General features: G+C 51.1%; 1 protein-coding gene across 4 annotated transcripts in view; it reads right to left on the bottom strand.

Annotated features, from left to right (window-relative positions):
- BCL7C (BAF chromatin remodeling complex subunit BCL7C) overlaps window positions 1-18269 on the bottom strand; it is a 59394-nt gene that overhangs the window by 36622 nt on the left and 4503 nt on the right. For 2 of the 4 annotated variants that reach the window (XM_074382032.1, XM_074382034.1), the window contains exon 5: window positions 16657-16742. In XM_074382032.1, the coding sequence (XP_074238133.1) occupies window positions 16657-16742 (86 nt within the window). Of the gene's footprint in view, window positions 1-6502; window positions 7402-15604; window positions 15801-16656; window positions 16743-18269 lie in introns of those variants that run through there. The other 2 variants (XM_074382033.1, XM_010340854.3) reach the window with 2 other exon arrangements.

The following is an 18269-nucleotide window of genomic DNA, read 5'->3' on the forward strand; positions in this document are numbered from 1 at the left end:
TATTTGCCAAACTTCATTCATATCCCATCTTCCCAACCTCTGACAAATTTGTGGAGCACCTCTACTACTGTTTACTTAATTTTGTCCTTTAAAAATTAACAACTCACATTTTGATGGAAATTAGGTATATTCAAAAAGGAAACTTTAGTCTCTGCCATAAATGAGAAATTCCTATCATTTACCCTCGAGTCGTAAAAATACATACAACAAAACCAAAACAATGCTATTCATTTCTAGCTATGATTAGAGGCCAGAGCTTTTAGCTCAAGAGGTTGATTTTGTTAAAAACAACAATGAAAACGTTATGTAAGTCAAAAAAAAAAAAGGCCACATAAAGCCTTATAGGACATGTCCAAAGTAAGCAACTCTTGTAGGCTAGAGCTGTAGGAGGAGGAAGGCACGGGAGTTACTGATCATGAGTATTGTTTCTTTTAGGGGTAATGAAAATGTTCGAAAATTGACTGTGGTGATAGTTGGAAAACTGAAAATACTAAGAACCACTGAATTGTACACTTTAAATGGGTGAGTTGTATGGTGTGTGAATCAAATCTCTCAGCAAAAGTGTTATTTTAAAATGTTTATAAGTGGGCTGGGCGTGGTGGCTCACACCTGGAATCCCAGCACTTTGAGAGGCTGGGGTGGGCAGATCACTTTATGCTCAGGAGTTCCAGACCAGCCTGGGCAACATGGTGAAACCCCGTCTCTACTAAAATTAAAAAATTAGCCAGGGCCGGGCACGGTGGCTCACGCCTATAATCCCAGCACTTTGGGAGGCCGAGGTGGGTGGATCACGAGGTCAACAGATCAAGACCATCCTGGTCAACAAGGTGAAACCCCGTCTCTACTAAAAATACAAAAATTAGCTGGGCATGATGGTGCACACCTGTAGTCCCAGCTACTCGGGAGGCTGAGGCAGGAGAATTGCTTGAACCCAGGAGGCAGAGGTTGCAGTGAGCCGAGATCACACCATTGCACTCCAGCCTGGGTAACAAGAGCGAAACTCCGTCTCAAAAAAAAAAAAAAAAAAAAAATTAGCCAGGGATGGTAGCAGGCACCTGTAATCCCAGGTACTCAGGAGGTTGAGGCAGGAGAATCACTTGAACCCGGGAGGCGAAAGTTGCAGTGAGCTGATATCGAGCCACTGCACTCCATCCTGGGAGACAGAGCAAGACTGTTTAAAAAAAAAAAATTATAGATAGCTAGATAGATACACACACACACACATATACATAGAGAAAGCAATGTGTCAAATCCTTTTTTTTTTTTTTTTAATGGAGCCTCCCTCTGTCACCCAGCCTGGAGCGCAGTGGCCTGATCTTGGCTCACTGCAACCTCCACCTCCCAGGTTCAAGCGATTCTCCTGCCTCAGCCTCCCAAGTAGCTGGGATTACAGGCTTGGGCCACTACACCTGGCTAACTTTTTTATTTTATTTTATTTTATTTTATTTTGAGACGGAGTTTCACTCTTGTTACCCAGGCTGGAGTGCAATGGTGCGATTTCGGCTCACCGCAACCTCCGCCTCCTGGGTTCAGGCAATTCTCTTGCCTCAGCCTCCTCAGTAGCTGGGATTACAGGCACGTGCCACCATGCCCAGGTAATTTTTTTGTATTTTTAGTAGAGACGGAGTTTCACCATGTTGACCAGGATGGTCTCCATCTGTTGACCTCGTGATCCACCCACCTTGGCCTCCCAAAGTGCTGGGATTACAGGCTTGAGCCACCGCGCCCGGCTAAGTTTTTAATTTTAGTAGATACGGGGTTTCACCATGTTGGCCAGGCTGCTTGGAACTCCTGACCTCAAGCGATCTGCCTGCCTCTGCCCGCCTCAGCCTCCCAAAGTGCTGGGATTACAGGCGTGAGCCACCAGGCCCGCATGAATTCAATTCTTAATCTCCTTTTAAAGGTTAGACGGGGGGGGGGGGGGGGGGGGGCAGTGGCTCATGCCTGTACTCCCAGCACTTTGAGGAGCTGAGGCAGGAGGATCGCTTGAGTCCAGGAGTTCCAGAACAGCCTGGACAACATACTGAGGCCCTGACTCTACAAAAAAATAGAAAAATTAGCCGGGCGTGGTGACGCGTGTCTATAGTCCCAGCCACTCGTGAGGCTGAGGTGGATCACCCGAGCCCTTGGGAGGTCAAGGCTGCAGTCAGACGAGATTGCACCGCTGCACTCCAGCCTGGGAACAGTGAGGCAGTCTCAATACAAAACAAAGCAAAGCAAAACAAAACAAAACGAAAGGAGGGCGGGGAGAACACTTAAAGACCCCTTAGCCAGGGCCATTATTATTTAACTTCGCCGGAGGAAGCCTGGGTTTCTATCCTTTCCTACTGAGCCGCAGACCTGAGTCTTGACTCTGGAGAAATCACCCCAGCCAGTTTTTCTATCAGTGAACGGAAACAGCGGCTCCTGCCTCGAGAGGTGCAGTGAGAATGAGAAGCGCCGTGCGTGGCGCGCCTGACACGGTCAGCTCGCGGGTGGAGGCCCCCGTCGGAACGTCCTCGCGCGCCGCCGAAGCAGTCGCGCTGGAGACCGGGGATGGCTTTGGCCACGTCTCTGCCGACTGCAGCAGCGCGAGGGAGAGCTGCTCTCCGCGGTTGCAGCGTAGCGCACTCTTCACAGGTCTCAGCTTCCCTAACTGCATGACCGGCAGGCAGTGGGTTCCACGGCGCAGGGGAACTGAAGAAGCCGCCTGCCTCTAGCTCGCTTGGGATCCTCACGCCCCTATGACAGCCGGGGAAACCAAGGCCCAGAGGGGCCACGATGCCGCCCACGGTCCAGATCGCGAGTGCAGACCCTGCAGGAGGGCCCGGCCTAGATGAGGTCTCCCACCGCGGCGCAGGCGAGGCCAAGCGACACATTCCCCCACCCGCGCACTGCCGGCCGCAGCTGGACACAGCGCAGCCCAGCGTACCGCGGGGTCGCCGAAGGGCTCGGCCGCGGCGGGTGAGGAAAACGCGGCGCGCGCCCGCGTCCCAACCGGAAGTCCTCCACCAGCCGCTCTAGCACTCGCCAGGGCTGCGTCGGTGGCCTTAACCCTTTTCACGGCCGCGGCTGCACCGCCTGTCTTTGTTTCCTCGGAGCACCACAAAGGCTTGAAGGGCAGCGGGGCCTGTGGGTGCCGCGCTGCAGACGCCGCCACTGCGAGCACAGCCCTGAGCCAGAGCCCAGGCGCCTCACTGGGCTGGTTTCACCCGTGCTCTCTAGCAGATTTTAAGATACAGACATTAAAACCTCCGCCGGGCCGCGGCACAGGACAGCAGAGTTTTACTTTCTGTTTTTGGCATTGCATTTCCTCCATTTCCTAGAATCCACGTAATAAATACCGCCGGTGATTCCAAAATATAAAGGTTGAAAATGTTTACTTTACAAAAATTTGGTTTCCATACGGCTTTTAAGGGCTTTTAAGGCCATCCGTCCTCTGCACTTGGTTCCCGCTGCTTCTGTGGTTCAAAGATGGATGACCCCAAAGATGAGGAAAAGATTATTGGCCCCTATTTCAGATGAGGCGACGAAGGTCCAAACAGGAGAAGGGACTTGCCCTAAATCACAGGGCAAATTAGTCTGAATCAGAAATAGCTGCATTCCTATCCTGCATCCTGCCCATTCACTATGCCACAGCTGCCTGGGTGCCAGGAAGAACAAAGGAGGGCCAGGCAAGAACGCCATTACCAACTGCAAATCCACAGGCAAATGCAAGAGGATGGAAAGTAAGTTCCTGTGCTCTGCCCTTGTGCTGTCCCCGGTAGGGTACTGGGGTCACCAACCAGGTGTATCCCTGCCTTCACAGCTATGCACAGCGACACCGAGTTAACTGATGGGGGGATTCTGCCACTTGCTGGGTATGCCTATGCCACCAGTGCACTCACTCTGGACCTGGAGAAAGTACTACAGGATGAATCTGGGGAACCACTGGGCCCTCTGTGAGATGGACCTGAGCTAAAACTCCATTGATCACAAGACCTCAGAGATCTTTTGGGTCTCGAGAACAGAATTGGATGCTACAGGAGAAATGTAACCAGAAAAGGAATAGGATATCGCCAGTAGAGAAAGGGAGATGTGCTTGCTTTCATTCATTTATCATTAATGGGCACCTACTGTATGCCAGGCACCACACTAAGGCCCTAGGAAGAAAGAAGTTATGAGAGAGATGCGGCCTTATTCTCACAGGGGAAGTGAGATGAAGGAAGTGAGAAAGAGGAAGTACAGTGACTAACCAGGGACCTGACCTAGTTTGAAGGTCAGGGAACCTTGGAGGAGGTGAGATCAAACCCAAAGCCTGAGATAGGAAAGAGAAGGGGAGGGTGGAGGGAAGGAAAGGGCTTCCTCAGAGGGAGCAAGAGTGCCAACAGCCTGGCCAGCTTCCTCGTTTTAGAAGTTCTGTGCATGAGTTGGAAGAGAGCTTGGGGAAAGGGGCAGGAGAGGTGGGCAGGGTCCAAATCCAGCAGGTGCTTATCTGCATAAGGAACTTGGTGGGAGAACTCCATGGGCAAAAACGTGTGGAAAGGACCAAGCCGCCCATGTGGCTGGAAGTCAGGACATGAGACGAAGATGACTAGAACAGGGAGTAAGGAGGTGGAGAAGGTGAGCAGAGGCCAAGGCTGGAAATCCTGGCTATAAAACTCAGCCATTAGCCTGGAGGCCATGCAAGTGAACAGCAAGAGGACAGTGGGACACCAGGGAGCGGTAGGGATGGTGGGACTGGAGGGCTCAGGCTCCGCCCCCAGGGCAGTCAGTGTTCTGCACCCCCTAGCCCCCCACCTCCTGCCCCATGACCACTCCAGGAGGCAAACTCGGTATCTCAGAACGTCTGCTTTCAAGGGTAGCTGGAGTCCAGATTTCTTTTTTTATTTTTGGTAGATCTCGCTCTGTCGCCCAGGTTGAAGGGTAGCAACACATAGCTCACTGCAGCCTCAACTCTTGGGTTCAAGCAGTCCTCCTGCCTCAGCGTCCCAAAATGCTGGGATTACAGTGTGAGCCACTGCACCCGGCCTGAGTCCAGATTTTTATATGAAATCACTTGATTTTAATGTTTCCAACATGTTCAACACCATGTAAGCCAAACAAATCACATTCAAAGGCTGGTGGCTCCAAGCTTTGCAGCATGTTAGTATCACCTGAGGAGCTTTTCAAAATCCCAAGGCCTTGGGAGGTGGAGGTAGGTGGATCACCTGAGTTTGGGAGTTTGAGACCAGCCTGACCAACATGGAGAAACCTGGTGTCTACTGAAAATACAAAATTAATCGGGCATGGTGGCACATGCCTGTAATCCCAGCTACTCAGGAGAATTGCTTGAACCCGGGAGGTGGAGGTTGCGGTGACCTGAGATTGCACCATTGCACTCCAGCCTGGGCAACAAGAGCGAAACCCCATCTCAAAAAAAAAAAAAAAATCCCAGAGCCCAGGTTGCACAAGATAAAAATGTCTTGGCCTGGGCTGGGGCCGAGTGCAGTGGCTCACACCTGTAATCCCAGCACTTGGGGAGGCTGAGGTGGTGGGTCATGTCAAGCAATCAAGACCACCTGGCCAACATGGTGAAAACCTGTCTCTACTAAAATACAAAAGATTAGTCAGGTGTAGTGGTGTGCGCCTGTAGTCCTAGCTACTCAGGAGGCTGAGGCAGGGGAATCACTTGAAACTGGGAGGCGGAGGTTGCAGTGAGCTGAGATTGCGCCACTGCACTTTAGCCTGGGTGATAGAGCGAAACTCCATTTCAAAAAAAAAAAAAGAAAAAGAAAAAGACTTGGCCAGACGCGGTGGCTCACGCCTGTAATCCCCGCACTTTGGGAGCCCAACGTAGGCGGATCGCCTGAGGTCAGGAATTCGAGACCAACCTGTCCAGCATGGTAAAACCCCATCTCTCCTAAAAATACAAAAATTAGCTGAGAGTGGTAGCAGGTGCCTGTAATCCCAGCTACTCGGGAAGCTGAGGCAGGAGAATTGTTTGAACCTAAGAGGCGGAGGTTGAAGTGAGCTCAGATCACACCATTGCACTCCAACCTGGGCAACGGAGCAAGACTCTGCCAAAAAAAAAAAAATTCTGGGGTGGAAGGCAGCCATTAGAATATTTATATGATTCCCCAGGTGACTCCAATATGCAGCAGTTTGAGAACCAGTACCAGAGACTTATATCCTTTGAGTTGCCAGGCACAGCCATGGAGAACCATGGGAAGTTTTAGAGCAGAGGAGAAGCCCAGTTTAATGTTTAAAGAAAATCAAGGCCGGGCGTGGTGGCTCAAGCCTGTAATCCCAGCACTTTGGGAGGCCGAGGCGGGTGGATCACGAGGTTGAGAGATCGAGACCATCCCGGTCAACATGGTGAAACCCCGTCTCTACTAAAAATACAGAAAATTAGCTGGGCATGGTGGCGCGTGCCTGTAATCCCAGCTACTCAGGAGGCTGAGGCAGGAGAATTGCCTGAACCCAGGAGGTGGAGGTTGCGGTGAGCCGAGATCGCGCCATTGCACTCCAGCCTGGGTAACAAGAGCGAAACTCCGTCTCAAAAAAAAAAAAAAAAAAGAAAATCAGTCCTTAAGAACAGAATGTAATCTTGTGTGAGAAGGGTCCGGAAGCCCCACGGGCAGTGGCAGGATGCTGCTAGGGTGACAGTGATCCACCATCCCAGTTTGCTCAAGACTGAGGGTCTCCTGGGACACGGTACTTGAAGTGCTAAAACCGGGAAAGTCCTGGGCAAACAGGGATGGCGGATGGTGGAATCTTGGTCATGTTACATTCTCCTGATGTAGTTCTGTTTTCCCAGATTTCTAAGGAGACAGATGCCACAGACTCCCCATTCTAGAAGTTCCTGGGAAAAGTCCGTCCATCTCCCTGGGTGAGCCTGTGCCCTCCAGTCCCACTCTCCCTACCGCTCCCTGGTGTCCCACTCTCCTCTTGCTGTTCACCTGCATGGCCTCCAGGCTAATGGCTGAGTTTTATAGCCAGGCTTTCCAGCCTTGGCCTCTGCTCACCTTCCCCACCTCCTTACTCCCTGTTTTAGTCATATCCCTGGGGTGCATTCACCCGAGTCTCTGAGCCCTGGGCTCCACAGGGTGCAGGGAGCTGGAGGCAGGGCCCATCTTTTCTCCACCCAGCAGAGAGGTCCTGGCCTATGGAATAAAATGTAGCAGCAAAAAGGAACAAACTACTGATCCACACAAGAATCTGGATGACCCTCAAGAATATTAGCCTGAGTAAAAGAAAACAGATGCAAAAGAGTTACATACTGCTTAATTCCATTTACATGAAGTTCTAGAACAGGTTCACTTAATCTGTTATTTTAAAACAATCAGGCCAGGTGTGGTGGCTCATGCCTGTAATCCCAGTACTTTGTGAGGCTGAGGCAGGAGAATCCCTTGAGTCCAGGAGTTCCAGACCAGCCTAGGCAACACAGAATGAACCCCTTCTCTACAAAAAAAAAAAAAAAAGAAAGAAAGAAAGAAAGAAAGAAAAAAAGAAAGAAAAAATTAAATTAGTTGGGTGCAGTAGCACATGCCTGTGGTCCCAGCTACTCAGGAAGCTTAGGTGGGAGGATCACTTGGGCCCAGCAGTTCAAGGCTGCAGTGAGCTATGAACTAAAAAACAAAAAAAGAAACACTTTACCCAGTTACTTGGGGGAGAACAGACACTGTGGCATCATTAAAGTCATTTGAACAACAACAGCAAGAACAAAAAGGTTGTGTGCAGTGGCTCACACCTGTAATCCCAGCACTTTGGGAGGCAGAGGCAGGCGGATCACTTGAGCCCAGGAGTTCAAGACAAGCCTGGGCAATGTGGTGAGACCACATCTCTGCAAAAAATACAGAAAAAAATTAGTGAGCTGTGAACATGCCACTGCACTTCATACTGGACAACAGATAAAGACCCTGTCTTATAAAAAAAGTTAGAACAGTGGTTGACTCTGGGGAGCTGGGGTATGAAGGGGGCAGTAGGAACTTTCTGGCCAGTGATAGTGATGTTCTGTATTTGAGAACAGTTTCCTTATGCAGAGGTATGCATTTGTTTTGTTCTGTTTTGTTTTGTTTTTAGAGACCGGGTCTCGCTATGTTGCCCAGGCTGGAGTGCAGTGGCTATTCACAGGCACAATCCCACTACGGATCAGCATGGGAGTTTTGACCTGCCCTGTTTCCAACCTGGGCCAGTTCACCCCTCCTTAGGCAACCTGGTGGTCCCCCGCTCCCAGGAGGTCACCATATTGATGCCGAAGTTAGTGCGGACACCCGATCGGCATAGCCCACTACAGCCCAGAACTCCTGGGCTCAAGCGATCCTCCCACCTCAGCCTCCCAAATAGCTGGGACTACAGGCACGTGCCACCGAGCCCGGCTTTTTTTTTTTTTTTAGACAAGGTCTTACTCTGTTGCCCAGGCTGGAGTGCAGCGGTACAGTCATAGCTCACTGCAGTGTTGAACTTCTGGGCTCAAGCAATCCTCTCGCCTCAGTCTCCCAAGTAGCTGTGACTAGAGGTGTGCAACACCATGCCCAGCTAACTTTTTTTTTTTTAAGTTTTTGTAGAGATGAGGTCTCACTATGTTGCCCAGACTGGTCTCAAACTTCTGGACTCAAAAGATCTTCCTGCCTTGGTCTCCCAGTGAGCCACCACACCTGCAGTATGCATTTGTTAAAATTCACTGAATCGTGCATTTAACACCTATACATTTTACTATATGAATATTTTACATCAAAGAGGAACAGAAAACCTGTAAATGAATACCGGGCTCTAGTGAACAATGTGCATGCAGGCCAAGCCCGCGCAGTGACTCACGCCTGTCATCCCAGCACTTTGCGAGGCTGACACGAGCAGATCACCTGAGGTCAGGAGTTGGAGACCAGCCTGGCCAACATGGTGAAACCCCAATGCTACTAAAAATACAAAATTAGCTGGGCATGGTGGCAAGTGCCTGTAATTCCAGCTACTTGGGAGGCTGAGGCAGGAGAATCGCTTGAACCCAGGAAGTGGAGGTTGCCGTGAGCCAAGATTTCGACACTGCACTCCAGCCTGGATGACAGAGTGAGACTCCGTTTCAAAAAAAAAAAAAAATGGCTGGGCAGGGTGGCTCACACCTGTAATCCCAGCACTTTGAGGCCGAGGCAGGTGGATCACAAGGTCAAGAGATCAAGACCATCCTGGCCAACACTGTGAAACCCCGTCTCTACTAAAAATGCAAAAATTAGCTGGATGTGGTGGTGTGCACCTGTAGTCCCAGCTACTCGGGAGACTGAGGCAGGAGAATCACTTGAACCTGGGAGGCAGAGGCTGCAGTGAGCCGAGATTGCACCACTGCACTCCAGCCTGGTGACAGAGCGAGACTCCATCTCAAAAACAAACTACGAACAAAACCTAATTCTGATTATGCTTTTCTGCTCAGAACCCTCCCTGGTACCCAGAAGAAAAGCCAAGTCCTGTCACTAGCCTCTAAGCAGGTCGATCATAAGTTCATCTGGCCCAGCTTTTGCCTGCCTTCTGGGCATGATGAGTACTGCCCTGGTTTTCGTTCCCCCAGTGTAAAGGATAAAGTGCTTGCCCTGCCTGCAAAGCCCACTGGACCTGAACTCACTCCCACCCCCCGCCTCCGCTCCAGCCACACTGGCTCTCCTTCCCACTGGCCATTCCCTCTGCCTGGAATGCTCTTCCCAGATACTTGCAAGGCTCTTTCTCTCACCTCCTTCCAGCTTTTCTCCAACCACTGCCTCAGTGAGAACCCTCCAACCCCAACTGCCCGCTTAAAGTCGCACCCTGCTCTCTCCCCATCTCTCAAGTTCTCTGCTTTCTTTTTCCAGAGCACTTCTAACTTCCTACTTAGGATATAATTGCCTGAAGGCAGGTGCCATGAGGGCAGGGATTATTTTTGTGTCCTGGCTAATTTTTTTGTATTTTCAGCAGAGGTGGCCAGGCTGGTTTCGAACTCCTGATCTCAGGTGATCCACCTGCCTCAGGCTCCCAAAGTGCTAGGATTACAGGCAGGAGCTACCACACCCAGCTGTTTCTTCCGTGTTCTTTATGCTGCATCCTCAGGTCCTAGAACAGTGCCCAGCAAATAGTAAGTGCACATGAGTACCTATTGCTATGAATAAAGGGAATCTCTGCCCTCCTGGGGCTCCTAGGCTGGTGCTAAAGACCCAAGCAGACATGGACCATTACAAAGCTACAGCCACCGCTCCACAGCACAGCAGAGGAGGGGTGAGAGGCTGAGGGAAGGCAGAGGAAACACCCCAGAAGCTGAGGCTTGAAAACTGCATTGGCATCTGCCAGGTAAAGTGGGAGGGGCTTTCCTGGTGGAGCAGCCAGTGTTAGCAAAACCCAAGGGGTGAGAGACGAGCAGCTGAGAGAGTGGCTGCAGGTGTGGGTACACAGCAGGCTGTGGGCTCCATCCGGCAGGTAGTAAGGACAGGAAGGTTCTAACTGGGGGCAATGGCATGGACAGATTTGGGTTTCTGGAAGATTGCCCAACTACTGAGTGGAGCATGGATTGGAGGTGGGCAAGAGGGAGGAAGGGAACCCCACCAGGAGGCTGTTAGTTTTGTTGGCACCTAGTAAAGCAGCATTGCCCTGAAGAAAGGGGCCAACTGGAGAATTACTTAAGACCTAATAGGACGTGGTGGTTCCTGGAAGGTGACTCTGACTCCTGGTGTCACCATCTTGGCTGGCTCCTGGGATGGTAGGAACAGGTTGGGAGGAGGATGAGGCTGGGTCTCTGGGACATCCCAGTGGAGATGTGATGCAGCCATTTGGCTCCTGGAGTCTGGAGGTGGGGGAAGAACTTAAAAGGCAGAGAATGAGGAACTGTTTATTCAAAGCGCAGGTGGGACCCAGTAGGGAAAGTGTGCACAGAGAAGCAAGGCCAGGGCAAGAGACAGTTCCCGGACCAGGAAGATGGATGGACGAGGGCACAGATGAGAGGAGTCGGTGAGTCCTGGAGGTGGGGCCGAGAGCCAGGGGTAGAAGGATTTTCACGAAGACAGTGTGGACTTGGGAGGAGGTGGAAAGGGGACAGCAAGGTGATAAATAAGGGCTGTGGCTCTGGAGAGACAGCTTTTTAAATTTGCCATATTTACTTTTTTTTTTTTTTTTTTTGAGATGGTGTCTCACTCTGTTGCCCAGGCTGGAGTGCAGTGGCGTGATCTTGGCTCACTGCAACCTCCGCGCCCCACCCCGGGTTCAAGCAATTCTTCCGCCTCAGCCTCCCGAGTAGCTAGAATTAAAGGTGCCCACCACCATGCCTGGCTAATTTTTGTATTTTTAGTAGAGATGGGGTTTTGCCATCTTGGCCAGGTTGGTCTTGAACTCCAAAGTGCTATGATTACAGGTGTGAACCACCATATCCAGCCAAATTGTTGTTGTTGTTGTTGTTGTTGTTTTTGAGACGGAATCTTGCTCTGTTGCCCAGGCAACCTCCACCTTCCAGTTTCAAGTGATTCTCCTGCCTTGCCCCCCTGAGTAGCTGGGACTGTAGGCACGCACTGTCACACCTGGCTAATTTTTGTATTTTTAGTAGAGATGGGGTTTCACCATGTTGACCAGGCTGGTTTCGAACTCCTGACCTAAAGTGATCACCTGCCTCAGCCTCCCAAAGTGCTGGGATTACAGGCATGAGCCACCAGGCCTAGCCCAAACTGGCTTTTAAACCAGGTCAAAGAATGGGTCATAGAGAGGGTAGGGGTATGCCTGGGCCCAGTTTCCTGGGCCCCATGACCAGGACAGAGACAAGAATGGAGGAGACTCAAACTTTGGTTTCTCAACGCTGCTTAGAAATGGACACGCTGTCAGGGGCCAGGCTTCCGTCCCCAGCCTCAGTAAAAGGAAAGTCTCTGGTCTCTATCCCCCTAGTATCCTCATCTGTAAAATGGGTCAATACAACAAAACCTGCCTTTATTGAGCACTTATTACATCCCAGGCCAAGGGCTGTCTCTCCATGTGTTGCCTCATTTAACCCTCAGAATACTGTCACTGACAGGCTGATGTCACTATTATCTCCATTTTATATAGATGAGAAAACTGAGGCACAGAAAGGTTCAGACATTTGCTCGAGGTCATACAACACATGAATGCAGATGCTGAGCTTCAAAGCTGGAACCTGAATTCTGAGCTTTAACACTGCACCACTAACACATACAAGGCACTTTACATCTACAGAGCACTCTCTTCCCTCGGGAGTGGCTGAGGGGAGTCATGAGGTGGCCGAAACACCCAGCAAACCGACATTACCACAAAGAATGGCCCTCCAAAGATGTCCACATCTGAATCCCCAGAATTGGTACATGTGTTGCTTTATATGGCACATGGGCGTTTGCAGGTATAATGAAATTGAGGATCTTGAGATAGGAAGAGTGTCCTGGATTATTTAAGTGGGCCCAGCATCATCACAGGGTCCTTGGAGGAGGGAGGCAAGAGAGTCAGAGAAGATGTGACAATGGAGAGAGAGAGACTGGAAGATGCTGCACTGATTTGAAGATGAGGGAGGGGCCACAATCCAAGGAATACAGGCCACCTCTAGAAGCTGGAAAAGGCAAAGAAAGAGACCCTCCCCTGCCTCCTCTGGAGGGAACTACTGCTGAGACCTTGGTTTTAGCCCAGTAAGTCTAACTTTGGACTTCTCCAGAACTGTAAGAGAATCAATGCCTGTGGTTTTTTGTTTGTTTTTTGAGACAGAGTCTTGCTCTATCACCCAGGCTGGAGTCCAGTGGCGCAGTCTCGGCTCACTGCAACCTCTGCCTCCTGGGTTCAGGCAATTCTCCTGTCTCAGCCTCCTGAATAGTTGGGACTACAGGCACGTGCCACCATGTCCAGCTAATTTTTGTATTTTTAGTACAGACAGGGTTTCACACTGTTGGTCAGGCTGGTCTCGAACTCCTGACCTCAGGTGATCCACCCACCTTGGCCTCTGAAAGTGCTGGGATTACAGGTGTGAGCCACTGTACCCGGCTAATGTCTGTAGCTTTAAGCCCCTATAAGTGTGGCAATTTGTTACAGCAGCGATAAGAAACAGTGACACTACATTCAGCAAGCCTGGCTTCCCTGGACGGCGATGGCTCCACTGTTACCACTGCAGATGGGAAGCATCCTTACATTTCCTTTGTCTGTTTTGACACAGGGTCTTGCTCTGTTACCCAGAGTGAAATCCAGTGGTGCAATCACCACTCACCACAGCCTCGCGTTCCTGGGCTCAAGCAGTCTTCCCACCTCTGCCTCCCAGCTAGCTTGGACTACAGGCACACACCAGTATGCCTGGCTAATTTTTTCATTTTTTATCTCGCCATGTTGCTCAAACTGGTCTCAAACTCCTGGTCCTGCCTGTGCCTCCCAAAGGCCTGGGATTACAGGTGTGAGCCACCACACCTGGCCTACCATTTTTGTTTGTTCGTTTGTTTTGAGATGGAGTTTCACTCTTGTCACCCAGGCTGGAGTGCAGTGGCGTGATCTCGGCTCACTGTAACCTCCGCCTTCCAGTTTCAAGCAATTCTCCTGCCTCAGCCTCCTGAGCAGCTGGGATTACAGGCGCCCACCACCACACCTGACTAATTTTGGTATTTTTAGTAGAGATGGGAGTTTCACCATGTTGGCCAGGCTGGTCTCAAACTCCTAACCTGGTGATCCACCCACCTTGGCCTCCCAAAGTGCTTGGATTACACGCGTGAGTCATGGCGTCCAGCCTGGCCTACCTCTTTTAAATGCTTCTTTAAAGTTCTAATTTGGTCCTCTCTGAACCTCAGTGTCTTTCTTTATTAAAAATGAAAATAGGGCCAATATACATGACTCTACAGGCAGAGTGAGAGGGCCTTATATTACTTGAAGTTACAACAAACCCCTGGGGCAGATGAGGCCTAGTTATTGTTCCCATTGCTCAGATGAACAAACTAAGGCTGAGAGTAGAAACAGCCTGCCTAGCCGGGCGCGGTGGCTCAAGCCTGTAATCCCAGCACTTTGGGAGGCCGAGGCGGGTGGATCACGAGGTCGAGAGATCGAGACCATCCTGGTCAACAAGGTGAAACCCCGTCTCTACTAAAAAAAAATACAAAAAGTTAGCTGGGTATGGTGATGCGTGCCTGTAATCCCAGCTACTTAGGAGGCTGAGGCAGGAGAATTGCCTGAGCCCAGGAGGCGGAGGTTGCGGTGAGCCGAGATCACGCCATCGCACTCCAGCCTGGGTAACAAGAGCGAAACTCCGTCTCAAACAAACAAACAAACAAACAAAAAAAACAGCCTGCCTAGAGCCACGCAGGGAGTAACAGAGCCAGGACTTGAACCAAGGCTGCTGACTTGAGTTCTAGCACAGAGGTTCGTGTCTCAGAGCCCAGCTCACATGCTACCTCCTCAGAGAAGCCTGCCTGGAAAACCCCAGCACATTTCATGTATTCACTCATTCCTGAGGCCGCCGTTGGGACTGTCCTGTTCCCAGTGTTGTGTGAGGACCCCTCAGGAACCCACAGGCTCGTAGACAAGACAGACACACAAACCACGGATTCCAGAACAGCCTGATAAATGCTGAAGCCAGGAGAACGAAGCCCAGGGGGTTGCTGGAGCTCAAAAAAAGGGGAAACTGACTGAGCCTGGAGTCAGGGAAGGCTTCTCAGAGGAGATGCTTATTGAGCTGGGGATAAGTGAGACCCAACAGAAAGGTGGCCAGGCATCCCCTGTGGAGGAGTGGCTTCCTCAGGGGAGGGAATGGGTTGGTCACCCAAGGCCTTCTAGGCCTCTGTGTTATTATGTATGAAATATGAATAGGCCAGGTGTAGTGGCTCACTCCTGTAATCTCAATACTTTGGGAGGCCAAAGCAAGAGGAACACTTGAGCCCAGGAGTTCAAGACCAGCCTGGGCAATATAGTGAGACCCCATGTCTACAAAAAATGTAGCAGGCTGGGCATGGTGGCTCACGCCTTTAATCCCAGCACTTTGGGAGGCCGAGGCAGGTGAATCACCCGAAGTCAGGAGTTTGAGACCAGCCTGGCCAACATAGTGAAACCCTGTCTCTACTAAAAATACAAAAATTAGCTGGGTGTAGTGGCAGGCACCTGTAGTCCCAGCTACTCAGGAGGCTGAGGCAGGAGAATTGCCTGAACCCTGGAGGTGGAGGTTGCAGTGAGCTGAGATTGCGCCACTGCACTCCAGCCTGGGCAACAAGAGCAAAACTCCATCTCAAATAAATAAATAAATAATAAATAAAATTAGCTGGGCATGGTGGCACGTACCTGTGGGACGTCAAGGCTGAGGTGGGATGTCAGGGCTGCAGTGAGCCATGATTGCACCACTGCACTCCTGCCTGGACAACAGAGCAAGTCTCTGTCTCAAAAAAAAGAAAAAAAAAAGAAAAGAATCATGGCCTACCTACCCAGAGCTCTGATACTTGTTAGGCCCAGGTGAGGGCTGAGCTGGAAGAAGAGAGAGGTCCTGGGACTCTCCAAGGAGGAGGTGAAGGTTGGGGAATAGGGCCGGCCTGGGAAGTGAGGGAGAGGCAGGGTCCTGGCTCAAGCCCCCACCCCACTCTGCCTTTCGGTATGACTACAGGAAGGCCTTCTCAGAGCCTCAGTGACCCCATCTGAGCAATGGAGCATGAGACAAAACTGTCTCCAAAGACCCTCCCCAGCCCTGACGGGGAAATGACAGGACACAAAATTACAAAAGGGTCTTTATTTGTAAAAAGCCAAAGGGGCCCCTGGGGCGACAGGACAGGCAGGCCGGCTTCTCAGGGGTCGGGGGTATTTGGGCAGATGCGCTTGAGTGGGGGGGCGCCCTCCGAGTCCTCTGTGTCACCCTGGGCTGCCTCAGGGACAGGTGGCACTGGCTCAAAGACGGGGTAAGCTTCGGGGGCCTGGAGAGGAAGGGTGGACAGGCGTGAGCTCCACCCAACCCAGGCGTCCAGCCTCCGAGCCTCTGCCTTCTCCAAAGCCTCCACTCCCCTCCCCTCCCAGGCGGGGGAGGCAAGCCCAGGGCCAGGTGCCCAGGACGCAGAGGAAGCAGGCACCGAAAACAACCACAGCGACACTGTGTAGGGGAACAAACCTGATATTTGATATTTCTGAAAATGCATCAAGGTCGCCTTGTGAGAAATGTCAGAGGTGTATGAGGGATTTTCTTACACTAATTTTACAGTTAAGATATTTTTTGAAAATACATGGAGGAGCACCGTGATACTGTTGGGCTTTTTATTTTATTTTATTGTTGAGACAGAGTCTTGCTTTGTTGCCCAGGCTGGAGTGCAGTAGCATGACCTTGGTTCACTGCAACCTCCGCCTCCCAGGTTCAAGCGATTCTCCTGCCTCAGCCTCCCGAATAGCTGGGACTACAGGCACGTGCCACCACGCCCGGCTAATTTTTTGTATTTTTAGTAGAGACAGGTTTCACTGTGTTAGCCAGGATGGTCTTGAACTCCTGACCTCATGATCCACCTGCCTCAGCCTCCCAAAGTGCTGGGATTACAGGCGTGAGCCACCGCGCCTGGCCTCTCAGGCTTTTAATGGTCTCAAATCGGCAGTGAGCCAGCCCTCAGCACTTTGTCTCTGAAACACCCTTTCTGTTTCAGTCCCAAGAATCCAGCCCCTAAACCTTCAGCTTGGTCCCAGGTCTGCCTCTCCTCTGGGGTCTCAAGATGCAGGCTCCAAGCCTTCGCTGCCCAGAGCCCTCATTCCCTTCAAGACCCAGGATTCCAGCCTTCTGGCCTTTCTCACCTCAGCCTCCAGCAGTTCTGGAACAGGCTCCTCCTTGGTCAGCATCGGGGGTTCATCGGTGCTGCCTGTAGTTATGGCCCCGGGATCTGGAACATCAAGGTAACAAACATCCCCTGAACAACCACTCTGTGCCAGCAGCACAGACAGTGGGGGAAACAGACGGTCACAGGCCCTAGTCACAGAAGGCAGAGGGCCAGGGAGTAGAGAGGACAGAGCAGGAACCTGGCTGTGCCCCAGGAAGCAGAGGAGGGAACACTGAGGTGGGAGCTCGAGGGTGAGTAGGGCTTGACAGGGTAGACGGGCAGTTTCCTGCCTCTGCAAGGCAGAGGGCTCAAATCCTGACCTTGGGCCAGCTACTTAATTTCTGTGGGCCTCAGTTTCCCCATCGGTAAAATGGGGGTAATGATAGTAATTACCTCATGTAGCCGTTGTGAGGGTCAGATGAGCGGATTCAGGTAAAGCACAGCGGCTGGCACACAGTAAGTGCTTAATAAATCCTTGCTACCATTTTTATATTAGCAAAGGTATACAATATCTAGACCCAGACCCAGCCTACAGACCCACAGGTAGTTTTTTTTTTTTTTTTTCCGAGACAGAGTCTCACTTTGTCACCTAGGCTGGAGTGCAATGGCGCGATCTCCACTCACTGCAACCTCCGCCTCCTGGGTTCAAGCGATTCTCCTGCCTCAGCCTCCAGAGTAGCTAGGACTACAAGCATGCTACCACGCGATGGGGTTTCACCATGTTGGCCACGATGGTCTCAATATCCTGACCTCTTGATCCACCTGCCTTGGCCTCCAAAAGTGCTAGGATTACAGGCGTGAGCCACCTTGCCCAGCCCCCCATCAGGGTGTTCTTAGCAGGGAACCATTAGGTCAGCGGAAAACAGTTCACAAAAGCCCCAAGTGTCAGGCCAAGGAGTCAAAGGCCACAAGAAACCACCTGAAGGATCTGAAACAGAAAAATGACTCCATCAAAATGTGCTTCAGAAAACATGGCTCACACCTGTAATCCCAGCATTCTGGGAGGCCAAGGCAGGAAGATTGCTGGAGCCCAGGAGTTAGAGACCAGCCTGGGCAACATAGTAAGACCCTATCTCTATAAAAAATAACAACACTAATTAGCTGAGTGTGGTGATGCGTGCCTGTAGTCCCAGCTACTCAGGAGGCTGACTGAGCCCAGGAATCCAAGGCTGCAGTGAGCTGTGATCACGCCCCTACACTCCAGCTTGGGCAACAGAGCAAGGCCTTGTCTTGAAAAAAAAAAAAGCAAAGCTTAAAAAATATTAAGGAAAGGCCGGGCGCGGTGGCTCAAGCCTGTAATCCCAGCACTTTGGAAGGCTGAGGCGGGTGGATCACGAGGTCGAGAGATCGAGACCATCCTGGTCAACATGGTGAAACCCCGTCTCTACTAAAAATACAAAAAAAACTAGCTGGGTGTGGTGGCGCGTGCCTGTAATCCCAGCTACTCAGGAGGCTGAGGCAGGAGAATTGCCTGAGCCCAGGAGGCGGAGGTTGCGGTGAGCCGAGATCGCGCCATTGCACTCCAGCCTGGGTAACAAGAGCGAAACTCCGTCTCAAAAAAAAAAAAAAAAAAAAAAAAAAATATATATA

Source organism: Saimiri boliviensis, chromosome 12 (assembly GCF_048565385.1).
Source record: "Saimiri boliviensis isolate mSaiBol1 chromosome 12, mSaiBol1.pri, whole genome shotgun sequence".
Classification (NCBI taxonomy): domain Eukaryota; kingdom Metazoa; phylum Chordata; class Mammalia; order Primates; family Cebidae; genus Saimiri; species Saimiri boliviensis.